Here is a 22,968-nt window from a genome sequence, read left to right as displayed (position 1 = left end):
AAATGTAGGCTTTGAGTAGTTTCTGAAGGAAATGTTTGTGGAGAATCCATAATAATAAATAATAGTAATTGTTTGCATCACTTAATTACATATTACTAATACCTTTGAGAAACATTTCTTTTCTCAGAGTGGCATTTGGAAACTGCAATGGTTTGGCTGTTGTGGACTTTATGCAGAAGACAGTACTACTGAGCATGGGAACCCTTGACCTATATGGATCAAGTGATCCGTACCAACGTCAACCCCGTTCACCTCGCAAAAACAGGCAATTTGCTGCAGGTAGGAAATGAATTATCGTGGCTATAAGCCTGTTATGTTCTTTGATTTTTTTTGCCTGTGGCTTTCTATAGTGCTTTTGAAATGCATGACTATTTGCTGGCCAGTGGAATTTCTGTAACTTGACGAAAGAAACCTGACATGTTCTCAGAAACAAAATGTTTTATGAAGTTTATTCTTTGGGGATGGAGGTCAGCAAGTAATTCTCTCAGCTGAGCCTGTAGCAAATCATAATGAGCAGAGCAGTCAATTATTTCTCTGGCAGGCACTTGAAGAGTAGTCTGTATGCTATTTTCTTTCTGGTTTGAATAAGTTCATACTGGTAGGGAAGAATTCAATTTAAATTTAATTGTATCTTCTGCCAAGTGCTTTTCATTGGTATTTGAATAAGCAGTTGTGTCTGGAGAAGGGTAACACCTGAGAGACATGCACATTAGCTCAGAATAGCCACTTTGTTAATGAATTGAAACTTTACCATATTTTAAAATTTAATGCCAAGAGGATCACATTTGTGATCCTTTATGTAAGTTACAGCTATTCTTATGCATTGTGTGTTAGAAATATTAGTCCATCAATGCAGCTAAAATATACCATATCCTTTTGGTTATCTAAAAAAATATTTACTTCTATGAGAAAAAAATCAGGTCTTTTATGTTTCAGGTCATTTTACTCTACATATTCCATAAAACATCCTAGATGGAGCCAGACACAATTACGACATGTGTTTTATGTAGCTGTGGAGTTTAGAATTAGATTTTAAAATCTGTTTGAAAATGTTGTTTTAAATCTAACCATAAAATTCTAAAAGCAGCAGATTATAGTGGACTTGTGACATCAGCATTTTCATCACCAGACTGCACTACTACATCATCAAATCCTATTTCTCCATAGAGTGAATGGAAACTTCTATAAACTGGGAACATGTTTGTACTTCAAACAAAAAGTAAAATATAGAGAATAAAATTTAAGTCTTCAGGCCTGCTTCAGTTCCTGAAAGTCTGTTTATCTCACTTTCTAGGCATTTAATCACGGCAAGCTTATTTCTCATCTGTGCCAAGTCTTAAAAGATGTAAATTTGGCACAGCTGAGGAGAGAAGAGACAAGCAGCTTTAAGCTACCTTCAACTTCTCTCTCTGGTTCAGCCAGCCTCACAGCAGCTCCCAAAGTAGTTTAAGCAGCTAGCCACAGGCAACATGCTGCAGAGCTCCCTACATAAAGCAGAGGGTATCTGGTGTAGAAATAGCTGTTATCAGCACTGTGCCACATAGGGTTTCTCTGTGTCAGTCTTGGTCAGTCCTTTAAGGCAACATTCAAGCTATTAAGCGCTGCTAGAATGGAGCCCACTGGGGATAAGGAATACCCACTTCTAGATTGCTCATAGAAACTATGCACCTAAAAAAAAGCCTCAGCTGCTTTCTCACCATCCATCCCACATCCTTTACTTTTTTGATTATTTTTCTTGTTCTATCTCCCAATTGGAAGGTAAGCATCTGCTGAAATTTCTTCACCTTGGCTGTTCTAGATGCTGGTTATGATATCACTTCCTTTCACTTTAGACTGTTTTTTCTCTCTTTCCTCTGCCTGCTGCTGATGCTGGTGTACTGGCATGTTCCAAAGACAACTTTTGCATGCGTGGCCTGTCTAACTTTTATCCAGATTTAACGAAACGGATCCGTACTTCCTATCAGAGTAAGTTCTATGAAGGTTAGGCAAATAGCTTTATCGTGATTGGACTATGCCTGACTTAAACCCATGTGTTTGTGCTTTGTAATGTGTTTTATTTAAACACATTCAGCATGCATGCAAATTTACTGTATTTTGTGATGTTAACCATGCTTGATATTGACAATTACCTTTATTATACAGATATTTCAAATCTTGGGGTTTTTTTTCCAAATGAGTCAATGAGAAAAGCTCAGTGACTTACAAGGGCCTTAAAAATGATTTCTCAACTATATTATGTTCTTGATGACAGTATCTTTCTTTGGGTTTATATTTGTTTCGGTGTACATCTACTTATATGAAGCATTTCTTGTTTTGCAATGGCACTGTCTGGTTCTAGCTATTAATTCATTCTTGCCTATTTTCAGAAGAACAATGTGGCTTAAAAGAGAACTGATTGGATTGTGTGCTATGAAATTTACAATTTTAATCTTTGTTTGGTACTGGCATATTTGGCTTTGGGGAGCCATCTCATGCCTCTGATCTTTAGCAGAGAAAGTAAAATGGGCATAGAAATATGTACATCAAAGAGAGCTATGAAAATTAATGTTTTTATTATCTGTAAATTTTGAATTCTAGTGATAGGCAAATTAAATATTAGTATTCATCACTGTGGCATTCAATGAACAAAGCTATAATTAATTTTGCAAAAATGACTTTTCAACAGATGAGCTGTATGTATCTTAATTAACTGCAGTGCTTATATGTAATTAGGTCTCTAGGATGCCTCTTATTAATCTCTTTTTAAAGTTGTTTTCACAGAACAACTGGTTAGGCCATTTTACATTAAATACTCAGTATAGGCAAGATAAAGGGGTGGCAGTTGTTTTATCATCTCGCATAAGTATGGAGTTGTGGAGCTATTGAAATGCATTTGTACACTTGCACAAGAAATTCTATTCCATCTGTCTAGACTGATTACTCAACAGCTGATTGCTATGATTTTGTTTCATAGTGCTTCATAAAAAGTGGCCTGTTTAGTTAAAAGACAAGTCTACTTACAAATTCAGCAGTCCATAAAAAGGTTTGGTGTATAATGTCTTAAAGTATACTAGTCTGGTCTTACTGCTTTCAAGTCTGCAACAGAGAACCTGAGGGTAAACAGCAGTCAAAGATTTAGAGGTTTAGAAAAAATAATAAATTCTAAGACCAAGATCACCAACATTTTCATAAAAATTACAAATAGAGTTTCTCATAGCTGAAAATATATGATCCTGTTTCCATCTTCTAGCCCCAAATCAGGAAAGTCCACAAAATCTTTCTGTATACATTGCAATTGAAGAGTACGAGTCTGACTCGTGTGCAAGATCATTGACAGCTCCATTTCTTCCCTCAAAAATTATTTGGTTGTTGCTTTTGCCATTCAGTACTTCTACAGGAGTAAGTACTGTATGATATGAAAGATGCACCAGGCAGCAAAGAACAGGGCAAGAACATCTCATAGACTACAAATATCATGCTAAGTCATTCTTAAGTTATGCTTTGTTATGTGATTTACCTGAGATAAGAGTTTTAAGAGGGGTTTTGAGAATGGATTTATTTCTCTCTTCTCGTAAGTGATGATGATGGGAAAAGAAAAACACATTATTTTTGGAAATTGTGCAGTTGAAGCTGATATTATTAAGGCAGAAGCAGGAGCAGTCATGCACTAACATAAGCATTAGGACTAAAGTTTTGAGGATGATATAAATGAAACTGGAAGTTAATGGGAAGACATATCAGGGATTGATTCAATTAAGAAAGGAACCAGGAAGATAATTTCATGAGGATCAGTTTGAGAGAATAAGACTTGCAGGCACTGAAGGCAAAGAGGAGATTATCAGTGAGCAAGATACTCGGACTTTTGTTGTCATTTTGGAGGTGATTTGCGGGAAGAAACAGACTAATTCTCAGATTCAGGCTGGATACTAAAGTGTGATGCTCCACACAATATTACAAATTAGCTAATCAGGGAAGAGAGTGTTGCTGTTAACTGTGCTGTAGTAGCAAAGAGAAGACTTCAGCACAAAGATAAAAAACAAGGGTTCATCTTGACAATGTTAAGTTCATGTCTGGACATTTGTGAGTCAATTTTAGAAAGATAGGGGTGCTACTCTAACTTGGATGGAAGGAATCCAAAGTAGAAATGTGTAGTCATGAATCATTAACATCAACAAGGTATTTATGGCCTTGCTAATAGTTGAGTGTTTCCTCAAATACTGGAATAGAGAGATAAAGGAAGTGTTGATGTTCTGCAACTGAAGAAGGAAGGTGAGGGGGGGATCAAACTGGGAAAAGAAGCAATATGTCGGAGAAGAGATGTTTTCCAAAGGAAAGACATAATCAACAGTGTCAAGGGCAGCATCCAATATGCAGAACACACTGGTGGAATAATTGTTTTGAATTTTAGCAATAAATCTATAAAAAGCTTGATAAGAGTAACATATACGTGTGTAAGCTAGACTCAGAAGCATCTAGGGTGGACTTAGAGCATTAAGACAGAACATTCTCTGGTCTGAGAAGTGGAAGTGGGAAGGGGGAAACAAGAAGGGAAGAAATTAGAAGGAGAAACGTGGGAGAAATCAGTTCTAGACATACATAATGGGAGAGATGGAAGCAATTGTCTTATCAGGGGAATTAATTTGGGGAAAACAAGAGGCTCAGATGAGGGTAAGTGCGGAGCTGGAGGTAGCTTTCTGGTGTTGATGTCCTGTTCCATTTGATGTAACATCTGCTGGCAGCCACCTTCCTTTGTAGCAAGAATAAATGCCGAGCCAAAACAAATAAGCTCTCTCTGCAGTAGCGCACAACAATATTGTTGTTTGGTTGTTATTTTCTTCAATTAAAATCAAGTTGTACATGTGGTACTTAGTGATAGATAACATATTCAAATATTAAAACAAGTACATTTACAGCATCTAGAAAAATAGTGCAGCAGAATGTAAAAATACCGACTTGCAAAAGAAATTTGCATCTCCTACTAGAAATTCGTACCATCTGTTGGTAAAACAAGAAAATAAATAGGCTTTATGAAGCATCTAAAGAGTTGGCAAGTTCAAAGGATGTTGATCCATTGGAAAATAGTTTTCAAAATGGAGACTTTTCAGTGCGAACTCCTTGTTCCTAATCCAGGCCACTCCCTAGAGGGGATGTGAGCAAAAGCAACCTTGGTCTGACAGCAGGACACAGAAAACGGTGTGCTATGAGTCATTACGTATTAGTAATTGACGCTTTAAATCCCTCCTGAAAACACAGTAGAAGCTAATACAGGTTAAGTTTTAAATTGACAGCTAAATTCTGAACTGTCATTCCCAAAGAATGCATCCTACTTAAACATAAAGGAAACAGTATGGTAATTCAGTGTGAAGAGGCGTCCCTGCCCATGGCAGGGGAGTTGGAACTAGATGATCTTAAGGTCCTTTCCAACTCTAACCATTCTATGATTCTATGAATAACATAATACCAGTCTTACTTATTGGCTTGTGAATATTTATGATGATTTATTTATAATTCATTTATTTATAAGCAAAGACTTTGGGTGGTTTTAATTCAGTGATCAGTCTGAACCATTTAATCAGAGATAAAAACTTAAAATTTCAAAAATTATTTAAAATTAGGAGCTCATGGAAGTTGTTACCCCATCCTAGGCAGTACATTTTTCTATCCTTTAATAAAAAGGAAATGGGAATAAGCGTAAACCTTAAAAAGTATCCATAATGCCTTATGTTATATTTACATCTTGCATTATTTTCACATGTCTATAATTTGTTTAAATCAAAACCAGTTTCTTTATAATGTCAATGGACGTATCTTCTCACAGGTGGTCCTTTACATTGCCAATCTCAGTTCTTTGTGCTCAGCTTTGCTGCTATGCTCTTGCAGTACCTGAGCTCAAAATTTACTGTCACAGGGGCTTTTGTGGCTAAAGCTAAAGTGTTTTGGGGCACATATTGGGCCTACAGAGCTCCAAAATCAAAAGTGAAAATAGTTTTGTAATCCAAGTTCAGGAGCTGTTTTAGTCTCTCACATGTTCAAGGGAAGCTGAGTTGTGTGGAAATACTTATACATGAGAAATTATTGCAAAGATTTAGCTTGGTTCCCTTAAAAAGGAAGCAACGGTAGAAAATAAGCAGGAGTACAAAGAAAAGCATGAGAGCTTTGAAAGGGAAACAAAAGACAACATGTAATGGAATCAAAGGTAACACGAAATTTGACAAGTATATGTTTATTCCTTTCAGTGAATGACAGTTGCGTGCTTCATTGCATATAGCATGTGGGATTTAGAATTCATAAGATTAAAAGATACTTTAGATGTATAGATGGATGATTAGAAGAACTCATAGTATTTCTGAGCAAGAAAGGTTTATGGCAGGAGAAAATCTGCAAGTGGCAGTGCTTAAGCAAATCTATGTCTGAGATTCATGCCCTTGTGCAGGGCACAAATCACCACTTAGGCTTAAAATGGGGGCTTACTGCACTTCTTGGTTTGGTTTTGGGTTTGTTTGGGGGTTTGGTCATTGTTAGATGTGATAGAGCTTGACAGCAAGTCCAGATTTGTAGAGAAGTTCACATGTTCACCCTTCTTAAATACCACAGCATAAAACCTTTACTGTTGTATGTTGTACAGCTGTTGCCAAACATAAAGAGCTTGTGGTGTTCTCCCAGTGGTTGCTCTTGCATTTTCAGAACAGTGATTTGGTTTCTTTCCTACTTACGTAAGTCAATGGCATCATAACAAAAAGGAAAAAAGAAACTATTTAGATGCAAAATCAGACCTGGCAGTTGACATTGTAAATACCATCAATAGTAACCGGGCAAAGCTTAGAAGAATTTCATTAATCACAACATCATAGCCAGAGTGTTAAAACTTTAATATTTCCAATACTGCGTTTACAATAGAAACGGTTCAATAATTCATTTTGTTTCTCCAAGGCCTCTCATGCTATGCAGATGTGCCAGACTCGCTCCCACTGTACCTTGCAGACAGTTCTGCAGCAAAAAGCAATTACATTCCAAATCTCTAGGTACATACAGCAAATTGTACTGCCTGACTCCAGGCTTTGGTAAGAAAGCTGTGCATAGAGAGGCTCCCTGAATGGCTGCAGTTCCTGAATTCTCTTGTAACATCAAAAGTGACTGGACTCATAATTATTGGAATATAAAATTCTCTCACAAATTCAAAGTTGAATTTAAGAAAGATTCAAATATGTTTCTCAAAATACAAAGTTTTCAGTTTGCCACATTAATGTCTAGACTGATCTTTCACTGTTTAAAAGTCAGGAGCAAACATCATTGCTACTGACTTAACAAGCCAAATCAATACTGGTTTTTCAAAGTGCTCAAAGGTGCTCTAGCACTCACGTAGTTTTGTTCATGGTAGAAACTTTTCATTCTGCTGGCTGGGGCTCTAGATTCTCCCCATTTCTCAGAGCAGTTCAAAATTACACTGTAAGAAAAATATCAGTATTTACACTAGGATCCCACTGTTTTAATACAAAAAGAACGGCACTGGTGACCAAAAACAGGAGTCTGTGAGTTTTAGAGATGGGGGTCTCTGAACCTGAGGGTCCAGAAGCCATAAAAATTAACCCATGTCACGTTGCAGGAGGTATGGTGCCAGATTAAAGCATATTGAAAGGTCATGATAGATGTTTGACTTCTAGTACACAACATCCTCAAAGTGTCTGTAAACACAGTATCAGTATGACAGTAATGCACATGAGTGTGGGCTAATGTTCACTAGGCTGTATGACCTGAGTAATGAGTCCCCACTGCTAGCAGATGGATGTCTGGTGCTGGGCTGTCTGCCAGTCCCAAGTAGCCTAACAGCATGAAGTGTCAGAGCTCCATATATCAAGTGTGAACCACTTGATACAAGCCATTGGGCACCTTTGGATATATACGAAGGGTACATCTGGAAAGGTGTGGCCATGCCCAGTTCATCCACAGTTAGCCCATGCCAGAGAATAGCACAAGCTCAGGCTTTTTCTCCCTAGCATGCCAAAAGGCATGTTAAACTTGTACATGCAACTCGTGCCAAGGATGGATCTTAGTTTGATCACAGTAACAAGCCTGAGCTTAAGCAATGTAAATTAAGATTACTCTACTTCTTGCTGTCTTCCGTGGTAGAGTTCCTCACAAATGCTTCTAAACAATATATCAGGATCTTGCACAAAAATTCTTCTATTCAGACAGCATCTCCCCCCCTGTTTTAAGGTTTTCTTCCTGTATTCTGCAGCAGTTAAAAGCATAGAGTTGCTTCCACATCAGTTTGACAGGGATGAATTGGTTTGATTTACATCATAGACATTTAAATCTTAAGCTCTATTTACTTGTTTTCTCTAGTTAAATACAGTGACTATTTGTCTACCCTTACGGGCTCGGAAAACAAATCTGAGTTGGCAAAAGGTGTGATTTTAAAATCAGACCTAAATTCCTGCAGCGACAGCCTGATAACTGCTGTTATCTGAAATACCTTTTTTCCTCACGTTTCACACCATTCCTTTCTCCAAATTGACTTTGAAGTGCAGAATATCATCAACCAAGAAAGTTGAAGCATGCCCTGTTAGATTGTAACTTAACTTTTTAACTCCATTTTTTCAGGCCTGACTGAACTCAGTGACAGTCCAGTTTCCCTGGAGCTAGAGCGTTGCAAGTCTCCCACTTCAGGTAAAGGTGATTGGCTTCTCTTCCTGCAGTCTGTATAAGCCATTCATGTCATGCATCACTGTGTTTCATTAGTCCCTAAGAAGTGAAGTGCATAGTTACAATTCCAGCAAGAAGAATTTACTGCAGAAGTGCTTATTACATAGCACAATTAAAGCCTAAGTCTGTTTACTTAAAGGAAAATTAAATGTACGTGGTGCATCTCGAGGTGAAGAGCATGAAAACATTTAACAAATATCATATATTGTGCAGATACATCATGCAGATATATTCCTATATCCTCCTACTAGAGGCTTTTTTCTCTGCTTTGTTAAAAGGCTTTCTGACTTCTTTTTTTCAGTAGAGAGTCTTTATCTATATCTATTATGCATATGTGCACATAGAGAAATCAGTTTTAAAACCCAGCAATATGGAGATGATGAATTTGAACCATATGGAGATGATGAATTTGAACCATTAAGACACAGTGCCTAAGTTATGTCATTTGCAACAGAAATGTAACCTCAAATCAAAATATTTGCTTAGCAACTACTTTGACCCGGCAGTGAAACTTTGGCCATTTGAAAATGAATAAGTGTTTCCCATTTTACCCATAGTCCTTCAGAAGGTGGAGTTCGTCTCATTTTGAGAGACTTTTTCTGCAAGTGCCTAGTCTGCATTAATCTCTTTAATGTGAGTTCACTGTCTTAAAGATAGTTGCTTACAGCTTTTTTCTAATAGCTGACTTTTAAATGTGATGGAAAATAAGGATGTGTAACTTGAACAGGATGGATGATGGAGCAGGTTGCCCAAGAATGTTGTGAATGCTCCATCCCTGGCAGTGTTCAAGGCCAGGTTGGACAGAGCCTTGGGTGACATGTTTTAGTGTGTGGTGTCCCTGTCCATGGCAGGGGGGTTGGAACTGGATGATTTTAAGGTCCTTTCCAACCCAAACCATTCTGTGATTCTATGATACATTCATTTTGCTTGTGGTATGTGTATCACACTACTTTTCCTTATAGTTTGGTAAGTATTTTCCTTAGTTATGTTAACAAGTTCCCACAAATATGCTATTCAAGTCCTCTCTTACTATTTCACACATTTTACTTTATTGCAACAGGGCACGCTCATCTTGAATGAAGGCCACTAATCAGTAATTCACAAAAGCCTAAAGCTAATAAAAGTATTTCCACAAAACATCTAAAAGAAAATAGCTGTTTTGAAAGATGTATTTCCTTCTACTCTTCTCGACCTAAATTCTGTAGACATGGGAATAGCAAAGTGAAATAATCTGTAATAGTAGTGGTATAACACTAGGAGCTCAAACTCTTGAGCTGGGCCTCAGAAACTCGTGATATGGGCTTCAAAATCAAACATTTGATAGATTACTCAGTATAATCAGGCTATTTATTCGGCAGCTCCCTGGGATTCATCTTTTTAGTCTTCTTTCCAGAAATGAGCTGCCTTCTCTCTTTTTCCTTTTACTGAAAACTAGGAGATCACTGACTTTTGGTACACATGTGTGTATGTGCTTAGTTTTATAATGATAAATGACAGCTATGGCAATTTACTTTTTGTGCAGTTCAATTTTTCATTCTGCTATTGATCAAAAATACCAATTTTAGATAAATTTAAGATCATTTGCTCCAAAATTTATACTGCTTTTCTGTTTTGGAGATTATTCAGCATGGAAAATATGGCATATTTATGAATGTTTCCTATTTTAGCCCTTCCCTGTGATTTTCCAAGCTGTTTTGGAATCTTTAAAATGTGAAATCAGGTGCAATGCTGTAGGTAGCAACTATTATTAGAAGTAACTGCTTTTTTAAAAATAGAACTTACTTTTACCATGAGAGATTTGTTATTTTTTTTTTTAATGGAAAATTAAAACAATATTGCTTTGGCATACCTGCTCTTAAACTGGGCAAAACCCAGTCTAGTCATCTGCAACAAAAGACCTCAAAATTGTGAAGAACTTGGGAGTGGAGCTACCTTGTGCTTCTCAGCATAGCCTCCCAGTTGCATCAGCCTCTGCACTGGCTAACATTTCTTTCTTGTAGCACACAACTGATGAATCTGCATAGTTACGGATTCATCAGTAAGGATCCTTTTAATTCCAGTCTTGCCTTTGGTATAAAGTGCAAGGCACAGAAGCTCTGTTACGGAAGCGTGCTGTACTCTGGAGAGATTCCTGTTCTGAAGGTCTTTCAACTAGAACATGAAATGAAACCATTTGATGAAAATGTTTCTGAAATGCACAGGACTAGCCACACAGGGGGTAGCAGCAAGTGGAGAAACGCCAGCCTTGCTTTGTAAGATTTGTAGGCAAAGAGGAATAAGCCTCTTTAAACACTAGTATTTTTATTTTAATTAAATTAGTAATTAAATACTATAGTGATGCATTTTTCAATATTGTACAGGAAGAAAAAAGTCCCTAAAGCCATTTGAAAGGTATCTGCTTCCTTATGAATATCTGAGTGGTGGCAGTTTCCGTTGCAAATAAAAAGTATCGCAGGAATAGTGATATTCATGGAATAACATTGCTAAAAATTGTGGAACAAAAAACTTCAAAAAAAACCTAAATACTTACCTATGTAAAGTACACTTTGTGAGGACAGTGGTGCAGCATGGCATGCCATCTAATGGTATTTGACTGGCTTAAAAACACCTCTCGGATCACTCAGAACAGTGGAGATCAGGATTTTTCAATACCATCAGAATATCTTTGTCATGCAGGCCATGTTCTTTCAATAGAGAAAATCAAACTGCATTTTGATTGCTGTGATTTGGAGATTGTAGGTTAGGGCTTTGTACTACGTTCGCTCTGAAGTGGCATGTGAGAACTCAGTAGCCCTGAAACAACATAAAGAACTCTGAGGCCTTGTGAGTACTCATAGTGTAAATGATGCTACATCCAGTGCTGGAGTTAATTACTATATAGTATGTTAAACCCAGTACCCGTTCCAATAAAGTTTAGCTTTATTTTTATCACCTCATTAGGAAAATTTATTCAGTGGTCCTTAGGAATATAATATACATAATTATATAATATGTGTCCCTTATTGTTTTAGCCATATATACGCAGCTTTATATTGAAGTGTATAGTTGCAAATACACTGTGAGCACAAGAAAGGGCATCTTTGAGAGGTCATTTAATTTTGGTGTGTAAGATGCAATGGGCAGTTTAGACTTCTTTCAAAGACCGTCAGTCCATGTACAGGAGAGTGACCTCTCAAGTGTGTGTTCTCAAATGAAAGTGCATTTGTGTTTTTTCTTAAGGAATCACCTTCATACTGGGGGCTCACATCCAAAATGCTTTTAAGACTATAGATCTTAGAGCAGGCTATGTAAGTATTTCCACAATTGATTCCCATGAGCTTTAGAACAGGTCCCTAATGGCAACATTATGAGTATTTATATATGCTGTGATTTCCAAGTGCTGTTACCCTGGTGCATTCCACTGGTTACATCTGCTGGGTTAGGCTCATGCCAAACTCCAACTTCCCTGCAGGAAATGTGCTTAAATAGCTTTGTTTCAAAAAGAGTATTATTAAGTTTCTAACACAGTCACTTATGGGTAACTTCAAAGTAGCCGAAGAGATTTTACTCAGTTTGAAAACTGTATTCTCATGCACAAGAAAGTAAATGTTTGGAAACATTTTGTGTGTGTAAGACATAGAATGTCATTTACTTTGTAACGTTATAATTGATAACTGCCAGAATAACCATTTTCTCATGTATCAGAAGAATGTTGACTAGTCAGAAGGCAAATTAGTCATTAAAGAGAGGTTAGCTCCTGCACTGTGAATACAAGGTGCATTTTATCACTTTTTGTGATATGTGATGAGGGGGTTTTCTGGCCTGGTGAATTCATGCTTGCTTAAGATCTTGAGACACATAAGGATTAGCAAGGAACGGAGAGCAGTATGAGCTGGCAAAGGGAAGGAAATGGGGATCTGCATTTGGGCTTTGGAGTTTGGGTTAGAGAGAGCAGCATGGGTGGCCCCCATGCAGCCCATGGTGCCGGGCTCAGTGGGGCCTGAGCCCCCCAGCAGAGGCCAACAGCCCCTGTGAACAATGGAGACAGGAGCTAAGCAAGGGAGCAGGGCAGCTCTGGGGAGGGTGACCAGGGCTGAGCACTACCTGGTGATCACCAGGGACAAGGGAGGATCAGCAAGGCCGTGGCCTGGCACAGGAGTGCAGCAGTGCAGCCGTAGCTGTAGCTCAGGGCACAGCAAGAGTGAAGTTAAGCTTGAAAGTAGCTCCCACAGGAAAGCACTGCCTGGGGTGCTCTGCCTGAGGCCACCAAAGGAAAAGGGCTGTCTCTACATTGGCTCGGAGCCCCAGTAGCCAACTGTCCAGGACCTTACTGTGTACCTTGTCCAATTGAGTAGCTAAACATTAGGCTCTTAAATCCATGTTTTAGCAGTGAGGAACTAGGACTGACATTCAAAAGTGTTACAGACAGAAGCTCCCTAAGAGAAAGAGCTGTATGAAGAGCTGTATTCATTTTGACTAAGTTCTCTGAATACAGTCCTGCTGTAACAGCTGAGGGGAACACACCACTGAATGTCATCGCTGCGAGCATGCATTAGTGTGTTTGTTGGTTGTGCCTTCTTGTTTTCACTGAAAGACTGATGGGAACTATATTGTTACAAGATACCACACTGTCAGGTGAGGAAACTGGGTGCTCAGCTTAGCTAGCTGCCAGACCATACCTATTAACTCTGTCAGCACTTCCTTCTCACCCTACAGTTGGATAACTTGACTGTTGACACATTAAGCTCTTTGGGGAGGGTCTGTCTTGCGTTTCACCGTGGCATCACAATTTGAAACAGCTGCTTCCAGCATGAATGCAAACAAATAATGGTAACAAACAGCTCTGCTAGCCTCCTGAACCTTTGTACTCTGCTGCATACTTACACTGGATTTCAGAATCTCTTTCTCAGCAAGAGAGGTTTACATGCATGATCCTCCTTCATAATAAATGTAGAGATAGTAAAACACACGATTTAAGTACTAAAAATAGGTTATAGGATGATAGTGATATGATAATATCCACACTGTTGAATAGTGAAGTTAGTTTTACCCTGCAAAAATAATAGGCACAGCTTTAATCACAGTAAAGCATGAAAGCAACCAGCTACTCCTTTTGTTTTTACACTTGTGGTCTTGACAGTGGTCCATGCTTTTCCTAGCACAATCGTGTCCTACACCAAAAAATTCCAAATTTGGTGGTGGAAGCAGTGGTAGGAGTAACTGCTGGCTTCCTCAACTGCACCTCCTTCATTTCCTCATCCTGTGTGTCTCTTTTGTCTTTTAGCCCCCTACTCTCCATGTCCTCTACTCATGTACCTGTAAACTGACTGATCAACTGCATCCTCCTTTCTGATCCTGTCTTTTCAGCATCCTGAGACTGTGTTAGATTGCAGCCTTCAGTATTGGCTGTGCACAGCTGTGGCAGCTCCCAAATCAAGCCTGTTTCCAGTCCTCCAGGGGAATCGGAAAGTGCATACTTTGCATGTGCTGTATGAGACTGCACACAAATAGCTGGGAGCTATTTCTGCGGTCTTGCAGTCAGACATAAATACCATAACTTGGGAACATCTGTGGCATATAACACAAGGCATAATTCTTGTTATACAGAAACACCTTTTAACAGAAGAGGTTAAACCACTGATTTGCAAAGCTCAAAGGCTCTATGATGACAGCACTAATGAAAACTCCCTGGTGTTAAATGCAGCTAGGTTTTGTAGTTCTGAAATACCCTAACCTAGATCCTCACCTGTAAGTAAAGTTGCCCTACAGTCTTCCTTAGGAATTGGTAACCCTTTTTCAGAGGGTTAGTTGGACCAGATGTTGTCCTTTCCTTCAAAGGAGATTATCTCACAAGTGATGCTTCTTTCTGTATAGCAAAGCACTGATTTTCTGGAGTAGTATTCACAACCTGTGTATGACAGCTGCTCAGATAAATGGAAAGTTTTTAAAAGGCTGTTCTGAAAATCAAGCTGCCCTTTGTGAGAGTGCCTAGTGTAGGATGTAGGAGCTGAACACTTGGTATCCAAATTTGAGAAATTTCATGTAGTAGTGTTAGTGATATATATATTGATGTTGGGTTGACCTGAAGAGATCTCTTTGCTTTGTCCCAAAGCGTCCAGTTAAAGTGGCAGCTAGAAGTGGGTTACTGGGAGGGCTCTGCTGGTTCTGCTGGTACCAAAATGTTGCTCAAGAGCCTAAAGGGCTCCCCTTCTCTTCTCTGAAGAAAGAAAGAAAACCATCTAACATAAGTGCCAGCTGGTTTTTTCTTCTGCCACATTGCAGGCTTTGTAGCTTATAACACTGCAAAAGAATGCAGCAGAAATTCTGTTTAGGAGCTTTGTGACTTGAAATGGTAAGTGGCTGTTTTGGGCATCCTTCTGACCTAAAAGCTTATTAAATTAAAATTACAAAGGTTTTGTTCCTTGTATTCATATGTCCCAGTGTTCCTATCACTGTGATGCTTACCATGTGGGACTTTCTTCAGAGGTATAATAGCTAGCTGACAACTACTGCATTGTTTGCTTCCAGTAACAGACAGTATGGGTAAGGGGTAAAAGCCAGAAAACAATGTGGAAAAGTACTGACTGAGTGCAAAATGAAAGAACCATATTGGAAATTAAGTCTTTTGAATAATTAGTTAAAGATTTCTTAAGGAATTCTTTTAATAAATGTAATGCCACTTTGACTGCTACAAGACATGCTTCATTTCAGTCCTTTGGTGTTCATTGTTGAAAATGTGCTCTTGTGTAAGGAAATGAAAACATTTTTGAACAGAAGCAAAATCATAGTTTTGAGGGCATAATTGGAACACAACAGACAATGAAATCTGAAGTCAATTCAGAGCAGTATTTGGATGTCTAGATAACACCACATTGTATCCTGACGCTCTTGTATTTCGTTTCTGTGCAATCTGTCTTCCTTTCCGTAATATTACAATAGTGTGTTCTGTCTCCATCATCTGTACAATATGCCCTCTCTTGTTCAAATGGTGTCTTGAGGTATGAAGTTGTCAGAACTCGTCATTTCATTGCACCCTGTTATTAGATTGGTTTCCAGGTGTTTAAATATTTGTGACGTGCTGCATAAGCAGCACTTGCAATATTTGCCTTCAGCTCGTTTGGGTTTTTTTTAATCATTCCTGTCATCACAAGGTAAGATATTGCAGCACACAGCCAAAGCTGTGCAAAACACCATTCACTTCTGGAGTAAGGTTTTTCCAGTGCTTTTTTGTTCAGTTACATTTCTTTTGCTGAATGGTGGACGTTAAAATATTGAAACCAGAATTCTTCCTCTAGATGCTGATTGAAAAAAATAACCAAAACAACATTCTACAAATTTGCAATATGGTGTTAACCAGAAGATGGCATGTTGTTTTCCCTCACTCCTTTTTCTTTCTTACTGATTAACAACTGCCTTTCTCCTTTTTCTGTTGTTTCAGTTAAAGGATCAAGAAAGTTAAGTCTGCCAACAGATCTTAAGACTGATCTTGGTACGGTAGGCGAAAGCCAACAGCTTTAAACTTCCTTACATTCATTGGCAAAACATTTTACTGATTCATGAGATAACACAATAACCTTCGGAGGCTTTGTCTGAAAAGGCTTTCTAAAAACCACCTATTAACCCATACAGTTCTGTTGGCAGCTCTCAGCATTTTGCTTGTTTAATATTCATGTATTTCATGTAGACATATTTTGCCAATCATTACACACTGGGTGTGCAGTATTTTATGATGAAAAGGCTCCAGAACTTTCTACATGCTTGAGCCATTATAACTGGTTGTCAGTGATGTTTATCTCTGCCTATAACACCCAATGCATGCGCTAGTCTGTTTTCTTTTCGATGTACAAATTCTGTGCCACAACTGTGATCAGACAGTTGAATATCTGTATTTTATGGTGTGTCTTGGTCCTCTCCTTGAGACTTACCTCAGCCAGTTTGCTGTAATCTTTTCCTCAATTCTTCTTTTATATTTCAGTGGAAATGCATAGTGAGAGCAGAACTTTCACCTCCAAAAACCTCAAATGAAAATTCAACATCTTGCATAACCTAAAAATGTTTAGGGCAGATCATGCCCTCTTAAGTATCCAAGTAAAGGGGATTGCTCCTGGCATTTGTGTTGGAATGTGTGGTTCCCATTATTGCTTTTATGGTTGTCTTTAAATATTCTCAGTCTCAAGGAGTCCTTTCTGGTTTTGCTCTCATGGGAAATTTCTTATGTCAGGTGACTGAAAAACCATGTAGCTTTTTCGCATTACTTTGTCTTTTTAGAGATAGAAATTATAGTTAGAACACATCCTTGCATAATGCAGCCAAACTTAATTTCTGTCACTAGGAATCATGTGCATATATTAAGCAATGCAGCACTGTTCCCCAAGGCAAAAGTTGAGAATAAATGTCTTCCACATTATAGATGGCTGATGAACTTGGAAAACTGCTAATAGCTCCTGGTAAAGATTAAGGAAATAAACATTGAAAAATCATTGGGAAATTCAATCCATGCTGTGCAGATTTCAGTGATTTTGTTGAAGTAGCTCTCTCCGTCATTAGCAGTGATGTTTCAGAAAGTAGGAAGGTAGGAATGCACACACAAAAAAAATCAGAGTGGAAAATTATAATACTCTTAATACTCCAAAAAGGTAAAAGGAGTGATGTAGGCAGCTAGAGACCTTTAGAATTAATATTTATCACTAAATAAATGGGCAGCTATTAAGAGGAAAGGTACTTGATATTTAAGGTATTAAAATAGCCATGGGGTAGGATCTAAGGCTAAACATGCATGAAATAGATTTATATTCTGAATCATAACACAAGAGAAAGATAAATCTGCCGTGTCAAAGACTGGGTTTATCGGTTTTTAGAAAAGCAAGAAACAAACCAATGTAACTTAAAGTGCTGAAGGTTTTGTAGTGTAATATAAAAAAGTTGCATAACAAAGGAAAAAACCCTGCCTTACCATCAGCTTTCCTGTAATCACGCCAGGAGCTGGACAACAAACACACAAAAACCCCCAAACCAAAACCCACAACACAGAAAAAAAAACCACAAAACCCCAAAGACTAGGGAGCAGGCTGACTGTGCCAAAAATGAAAGCTGTAAGAGTTAGAGAAATTCAGCCTACGAGATTAGGAGGCATGATGATCCATCAGAAATATACGACATACATAGGGAAGTTTGGAGCGCATAACCCTGTACGTGCTTTTGGTTTCATCACAGTCATGTTTCTGCCATGCCACGATTTACTTGTACTAGTGGTTTATTTGAATAACGTAGAACACAGAACTCCATTAACATCAAATTACAAAATTATCAAATTATCACTTAAACATTCTGTTTGTTGCCACTTCCACAGTACTACCACAGTACTCTGTCCTAGTATCACCAAGCAGCCTGATGGATTGCTAAGGATAAAGCATGTGGAAGCAGCATGCAGTGTATAAGCTGGCAGATACTCCCGGCTGATCAACTACAGAGGAAAGCCAAAAACCCTCCCCCGAAACAAAACAAAAAACCTTATTTCAGTTCTCCTTCATGATTGTCTTAGAAGGGCAGATTCCTGTTTATTATTCTAGCCATTAAAACTGTGCTGAATTATAGGTTGCTTAGTTTACAACAGGCTGGAAAAAGCATCTCTTTCTCAATGGAAGGAGCTAAATTTAAATGGGAGTTCCTGGAAAAGGTGAATAATACATGCATTTCGTTTGTATCTGCTCCAAAATGTCTTGGCTACACTGGCAGAGCTCTTAGAGATTATTTATCCACTGTTTGATTGTTTCCTGGGATTATACCCATAGTCTGAATGTACAGGGAATAACAGTTCTCTCTGGCCCACGCTTCTTGTAAGGATGTTCAGGTCACCGCTTTCAAATGCAAAGATGCTGTGCATCCATCCCATCGGCTCTGGCTCATAGCTTTTTACAGAGTGCTGATAAATCACCTACTCTCAGTACCAACTGCAGCTAATTGGGAAATACATTAGCATTTGGCAGTTTACAGTTCTGCTCCCGTCTTAGGATCTGGCTCATGTAACGTCCTTGCTTCCACTTTGCTTTGAATTGTAATAGTAGAGGTTAAGTAGAAGTTAAATCTATTTCTGGTGGAGGTGCTGCCTGTACTGAGAATTACTTGGGGAATAGTTTGCTAGGATTGAAGGGAATAATGTGTGATCTGATGACTCAGGGTGTTCTAGTTAAACCTTGTCAGGATTTTTGTGACTTAAAGGTACTTTGGGACTCCATTTTGATCTTTGTATGACTGGTAAAGCTGACCTCAGCATCTTATTATTTTGATGTAATGGTTATTATCTATCCTTGCTCAAGAACTTGTTGCCCTGGATGCCATATCTTCACACAGAAATGTGAGAATTACCCTACATACACTGGGGGCATACATTGGAACTTCTTGATAGTTTCACCTACTGCAGATCTGAGTAACCCAGTGTTTATCTGAGTTGTCCAGAAGGAAGATCATAGAATCCTAAAACATCAGGTTGGAAGGGACCTCAAGGATCATCTGGTCCAAGCCTTCTAGCATGACCTACTAGATGTCTCAGCACTCTGTCCAGCTGCATCTTAAAAGTTTCCAATGTTGAGGAATCCACCATTTCCCTGGGAAGATTATTCCAATGACTCATTGGAAAATCTCTTGTGTCCAACCAGAAACTCTCTGGGAGTATCTTCTACCCATTACCCCTTGTCTTGTCCATGTGACTCCTTGTAGAAAAGGAGTTTCCATCTTCTTTGCAGCCACCCATTAAATACTGGAACATGGTAGTAAGGCCCCCCTGAGCTTTCTTTTCTCAAGCCTGAACAAACCCAGTTCTCTCAGCCTTCTCTCATGTGGCAGGCTTCCCAGTTCTCTCATTGTGGCTCTTCTGGTCCTTCTCCAACCTGTCCACAGCTTTTTTTGAGTAGCAGGGATGTGACATTGATGTTGCATATAATGTACAGCTTCCCTATTATCCTTCAGAAGCAGCTCTGAATAGTAGTATCTGTATTTTGCTGAAAAGATCATCTACACTTCCATGCACTGCTGCAGTGAAATGAGTTATGGGGATAATCCTCATCTAATTTAATCAAGTGGAGAATCTAGGACATACCATGGCAGATACAACTGCTTTTATATGAGAGTTTTCTCACTTTGCTTCACCAGCCACTTTAAGCATCAGTTTGTGTTTTTCTTTTAGGAAGTACTTCTGCTGATTTCATTAAAAGCTTTCAAAGTTTCCAGGTAATCACAGGGAGCTGGACAGAAGTCCTGACTAAAGGTGGAGATACTGGGTAACTGCTGATTTTTATTTCGTTCCTCTAAACAGATGGTTTCACTGTAGGAAATTCTGTTATCACCTAGACTTTATTAGCCAAGGAACACAAGAAAATACAGCTAGAGACAGTCATCACTGCTTCTTCTTGCAAGCTGTGATCTTTAAAAGATGAATACGATTCCCCATTCTTTCTTCAGATATTCACAAGCGGTGAATGAATTCTTTACCAGGTCAGAGTTAATGTATTCCATTTTACACAGCAGTGAAAAACTAGACAAAGTGCCAAATAATCTCAGTTTTCTCAAGGATTTGAGAAATGTCTTCTGATGCTGATGCCACCATTTGATGCTCTTGTATTTCATTGCAATGGAATGCTCCCAAGCCTGTGAAACAGTACCTGGATATTGTAAACAAGACCTCATTTTGATTTTACAAGTGAGCAGTGGGGTTACAGTAGTTCTTGCTTTCCCTTTTCAAAGTGTTTTACAGCAGCCTTTAGACACTGGCAAAGTTTTGAATCTTTTAATGTGCCTTTGTTTTACTGCTGCATTGGCCAAGCTGGGAGCTTGTGAGAGGTGCATCCTGCACTGGTTTGTCTGGCCCTGATGTTTAATGCTGTTTACAGTGCTAAACACCACTTCAGAAGTTTTGAACGGGCATGTGTTGCTTTCCTTCTTGGTCTGACGTTTCTAGAAAAGGCAGTTCAGACATCCAGCTGTAACAATGCTTTTCTTGAATGACGTGGCAATATACATTGGAAATGGTATGTATTTCTACATGCAAAGGATGTTATAGACTGTTCAGTACATGTCTCCTAGAAGGAAAGAGTAATTTCTATTCACTTTTCAGTCTGAAAATACCAGCTGAATTGAGGAGTCAACTAAACTCTGCTTGTAGTTAGAATTACAGCATAATAAAGTTGGAAGGGACCTCTAGAGGTTGTTTAGGCCCTCACCATACTCAAAGCAGGTTTAGTTACGTCAGCTAGGTGAGGGCAGCATCCAATTGAGTCTTGAATGCCTCCAATGACAGGGGGTTCCCAATCTCTCTGAGCAATCTCTTCCAGTTTTGCATCATCCACAGGGGAAAAGAAGTTTTTCCTAATGTTTAACCTAAATTTCCCATCTTCCAAGACATGTCCTTTGCCTCTCATCTGACCAGTGCGCACCTCTGAGAAGCATCTGGCTCGATCTTCTGCATGTGCTTGGATCAGGTAGTTGCAGACAGCAATAAGGTCTCCCCTAGTCTTCCCTTCTTAAGGCTGAGAAAAAAAAAAGCAGATCTCAAACTCTTCTCTTACCTGATGCATGACAACTCCCTTGCTGGCTTGGTGAGCCCCTGCTGAACTCAAGCCTGTGTATATCTTACACACAGTAAGCGTCTTACATGTAATGGGGAGCCCAAAACTGGGCACAGGGCTTGAGATGTAGTCTAAAAATGATAGAGGGGAAAGATGACATCTCTCAAACTCCTGGCTGTGCTCCCGCTGATTCAGTGAAGGATGCTCTTTGCCTTTTTTGCTGCGAGTTTGATCACTATTAGGATGAAAAACATTAAGGGTTGAACTAAAGTCTTTCACTTTTACAGAAATGCTTTCAAATGTTTGGTCCCTCTGCAATTTCACATTTTCAGGCTTGGATTTTGATATTCTGTAGCTGGGACCTTCCTAGACAAAAGTTTCTTTCATCTGCTGAAGGTCAGGTAGGTGTATGACAACACCAGTTTCTTCTTTAATTAAGCAAGAGAAGGTTTATGGTCAAACAGGTTTAAAAGAAAACCTATATCAACAGATATGTTAGCAATCTGCCAGTTCAAATAACTGGAGTAGAAAATGGCAACAAGAGCTGACCAGCAGATTAGGCACATGGTGTGTGGTTATATTTCAAATGGAGGAAGGGGCTGCTATATGGGAGATTTAACAAGGAAGTAGTCTAAAGGAAAGGTAAGTGTTTAAAATTACCAAGATGATACCCTAACTAAAACGTTTATAACTGGTACAGTGACATTTAGTCACAAAGGAAAGACAGTAAAATTTCTTAGCTGAAACAACTCAAGCAGAAAATATCATTATACATTTAAGAGCTGATAATAACAAAATGAGAGGCAACTGCTAGGCTCACCGTGTAATAGATTTTCACTGTTCCTATGCTCTCTGGTTTTACTTAAAGCAGAATTCCTTACCAAGAATTCTCAAAGGTAAGTAATTCTCCACTCCTTTCAAGCACTGTAAACACATATGTAGCATTCTTCCATTCTGTGGTCTCTATACACTCCCCAGGTTGTAGTACTTCACAGCAGTCAAAATCTGGGGCTACACATTGATCTACTAGACTTGCCTGGACCAAGATGTCCTCTATAGTAAGTAATTCAGATTGGGATTGAGCTCTCACACAGCCTGTCGTCTCTGTAGGCAGAGACTCGGGCATGAGACAGATGGTCCTGTCACCTTGTTTGGACTTAAGGCGATATCCAGTTTTAGTAACTGACTTGTGTGTGCAAGGAGAAGAACATTTAGAAAGTAATAATTTTCCATGAATAATTATTTTGACAACAAAGTCGTAACAAAAGAAGGATAAATTGAAACCCTAAATTAGAAGATGTCAATGATAAAATCTGGTTTTGCAACATTAAAATAAGAATGAATAATTGTCGCTAGTTTATTCATTACAATAATGTGGTCTGAAATCTCAAAAACCTACGATGCATAATGGTAAGTTTGGAAAAACCTGCATTTATTTTTTTTTTTTTAGAATTGTTTAATTACTGCATAAAAAATTGTGTATAAACTGAATTCTGTTTGGAATGCCTTGTTTGACCTTGTCTGTCCCTTTTGCTGTTGAGTATTTGCAAGCAAATTATTTCTGTGTTAGTATCTATGGAGTCATGCTAGCTCAATTATTTCAGATATTCTTAACTCTAGTTAAAAACAATGATTTGCAGAAAAATTAGGGGAAGAATCTCTGGGAGAATCTAGTTAGAACAGACTACAAACACTTTAGTTGTAACATCTTCCATTTTATTCCTTCATGATTCCAGCTGGAATGCTG

At 38.6% G+C, this 22,968-nt stretch overlaps 1 protein-coding gene across 9 annotated transcripts in view; it reads left to right on the top strand.

The window, feature by feature from the left end:
* The window catches only part of STXBP5L (syntaxin binding protein 5L), a 190,806-nt gene that overhangs the window by 138,063 nt on the left and 29,775 nt on the right, over positions 1-22,968 (top strand). For 3 of the 9 annotated variants that reach the window (XM_057415878.1, XM_057415882.1, XM_057415886.1), the window contains 4 exons: positions 128-279; positions 1,894-1,965; positions 8,581-8,646; positions 16,100-16,150. In XM_057415878.1, the coding sequence (XP_057271861.1) occupies positions 128-279; positions 1,894-1,965; positions 8,581-8,646; positions 16,100-16,150 (341 nt within the window). The remainder of the gene's footprint in view (positions 1-127; positions 280-1,893; positions 1,966-8,580; positions 8,647-16,099; positions 16,151-22,968) is intronic. The other 6 variants (XM_057415884.1, XM_057415879.1, XM_057415885.1 and 3 more) reach the window with 4 other exon arrangements.

The sequence above is a fragment of the Pezoporus wallicus genome, unplaced genomic scaffold (assembly GCF_028554395.1).
Source record: "Pezoporus wallicus isolate ANWC-B61680 ecotype Strahan unplaced genomic scaffold, APGP_CSIRO_Pwel_v1 contig_6814, whole genome shotgun sequence".
Lineage (NCBI taxonomy): Eukaryota > Metazoa > Chordata > Aves > Psittaciformes > Psittacidae > Pezoporus > Pezoporus wallicus.
This window is presented reverse-complemented; position numbering and strand designations above follow the sequence as displayed.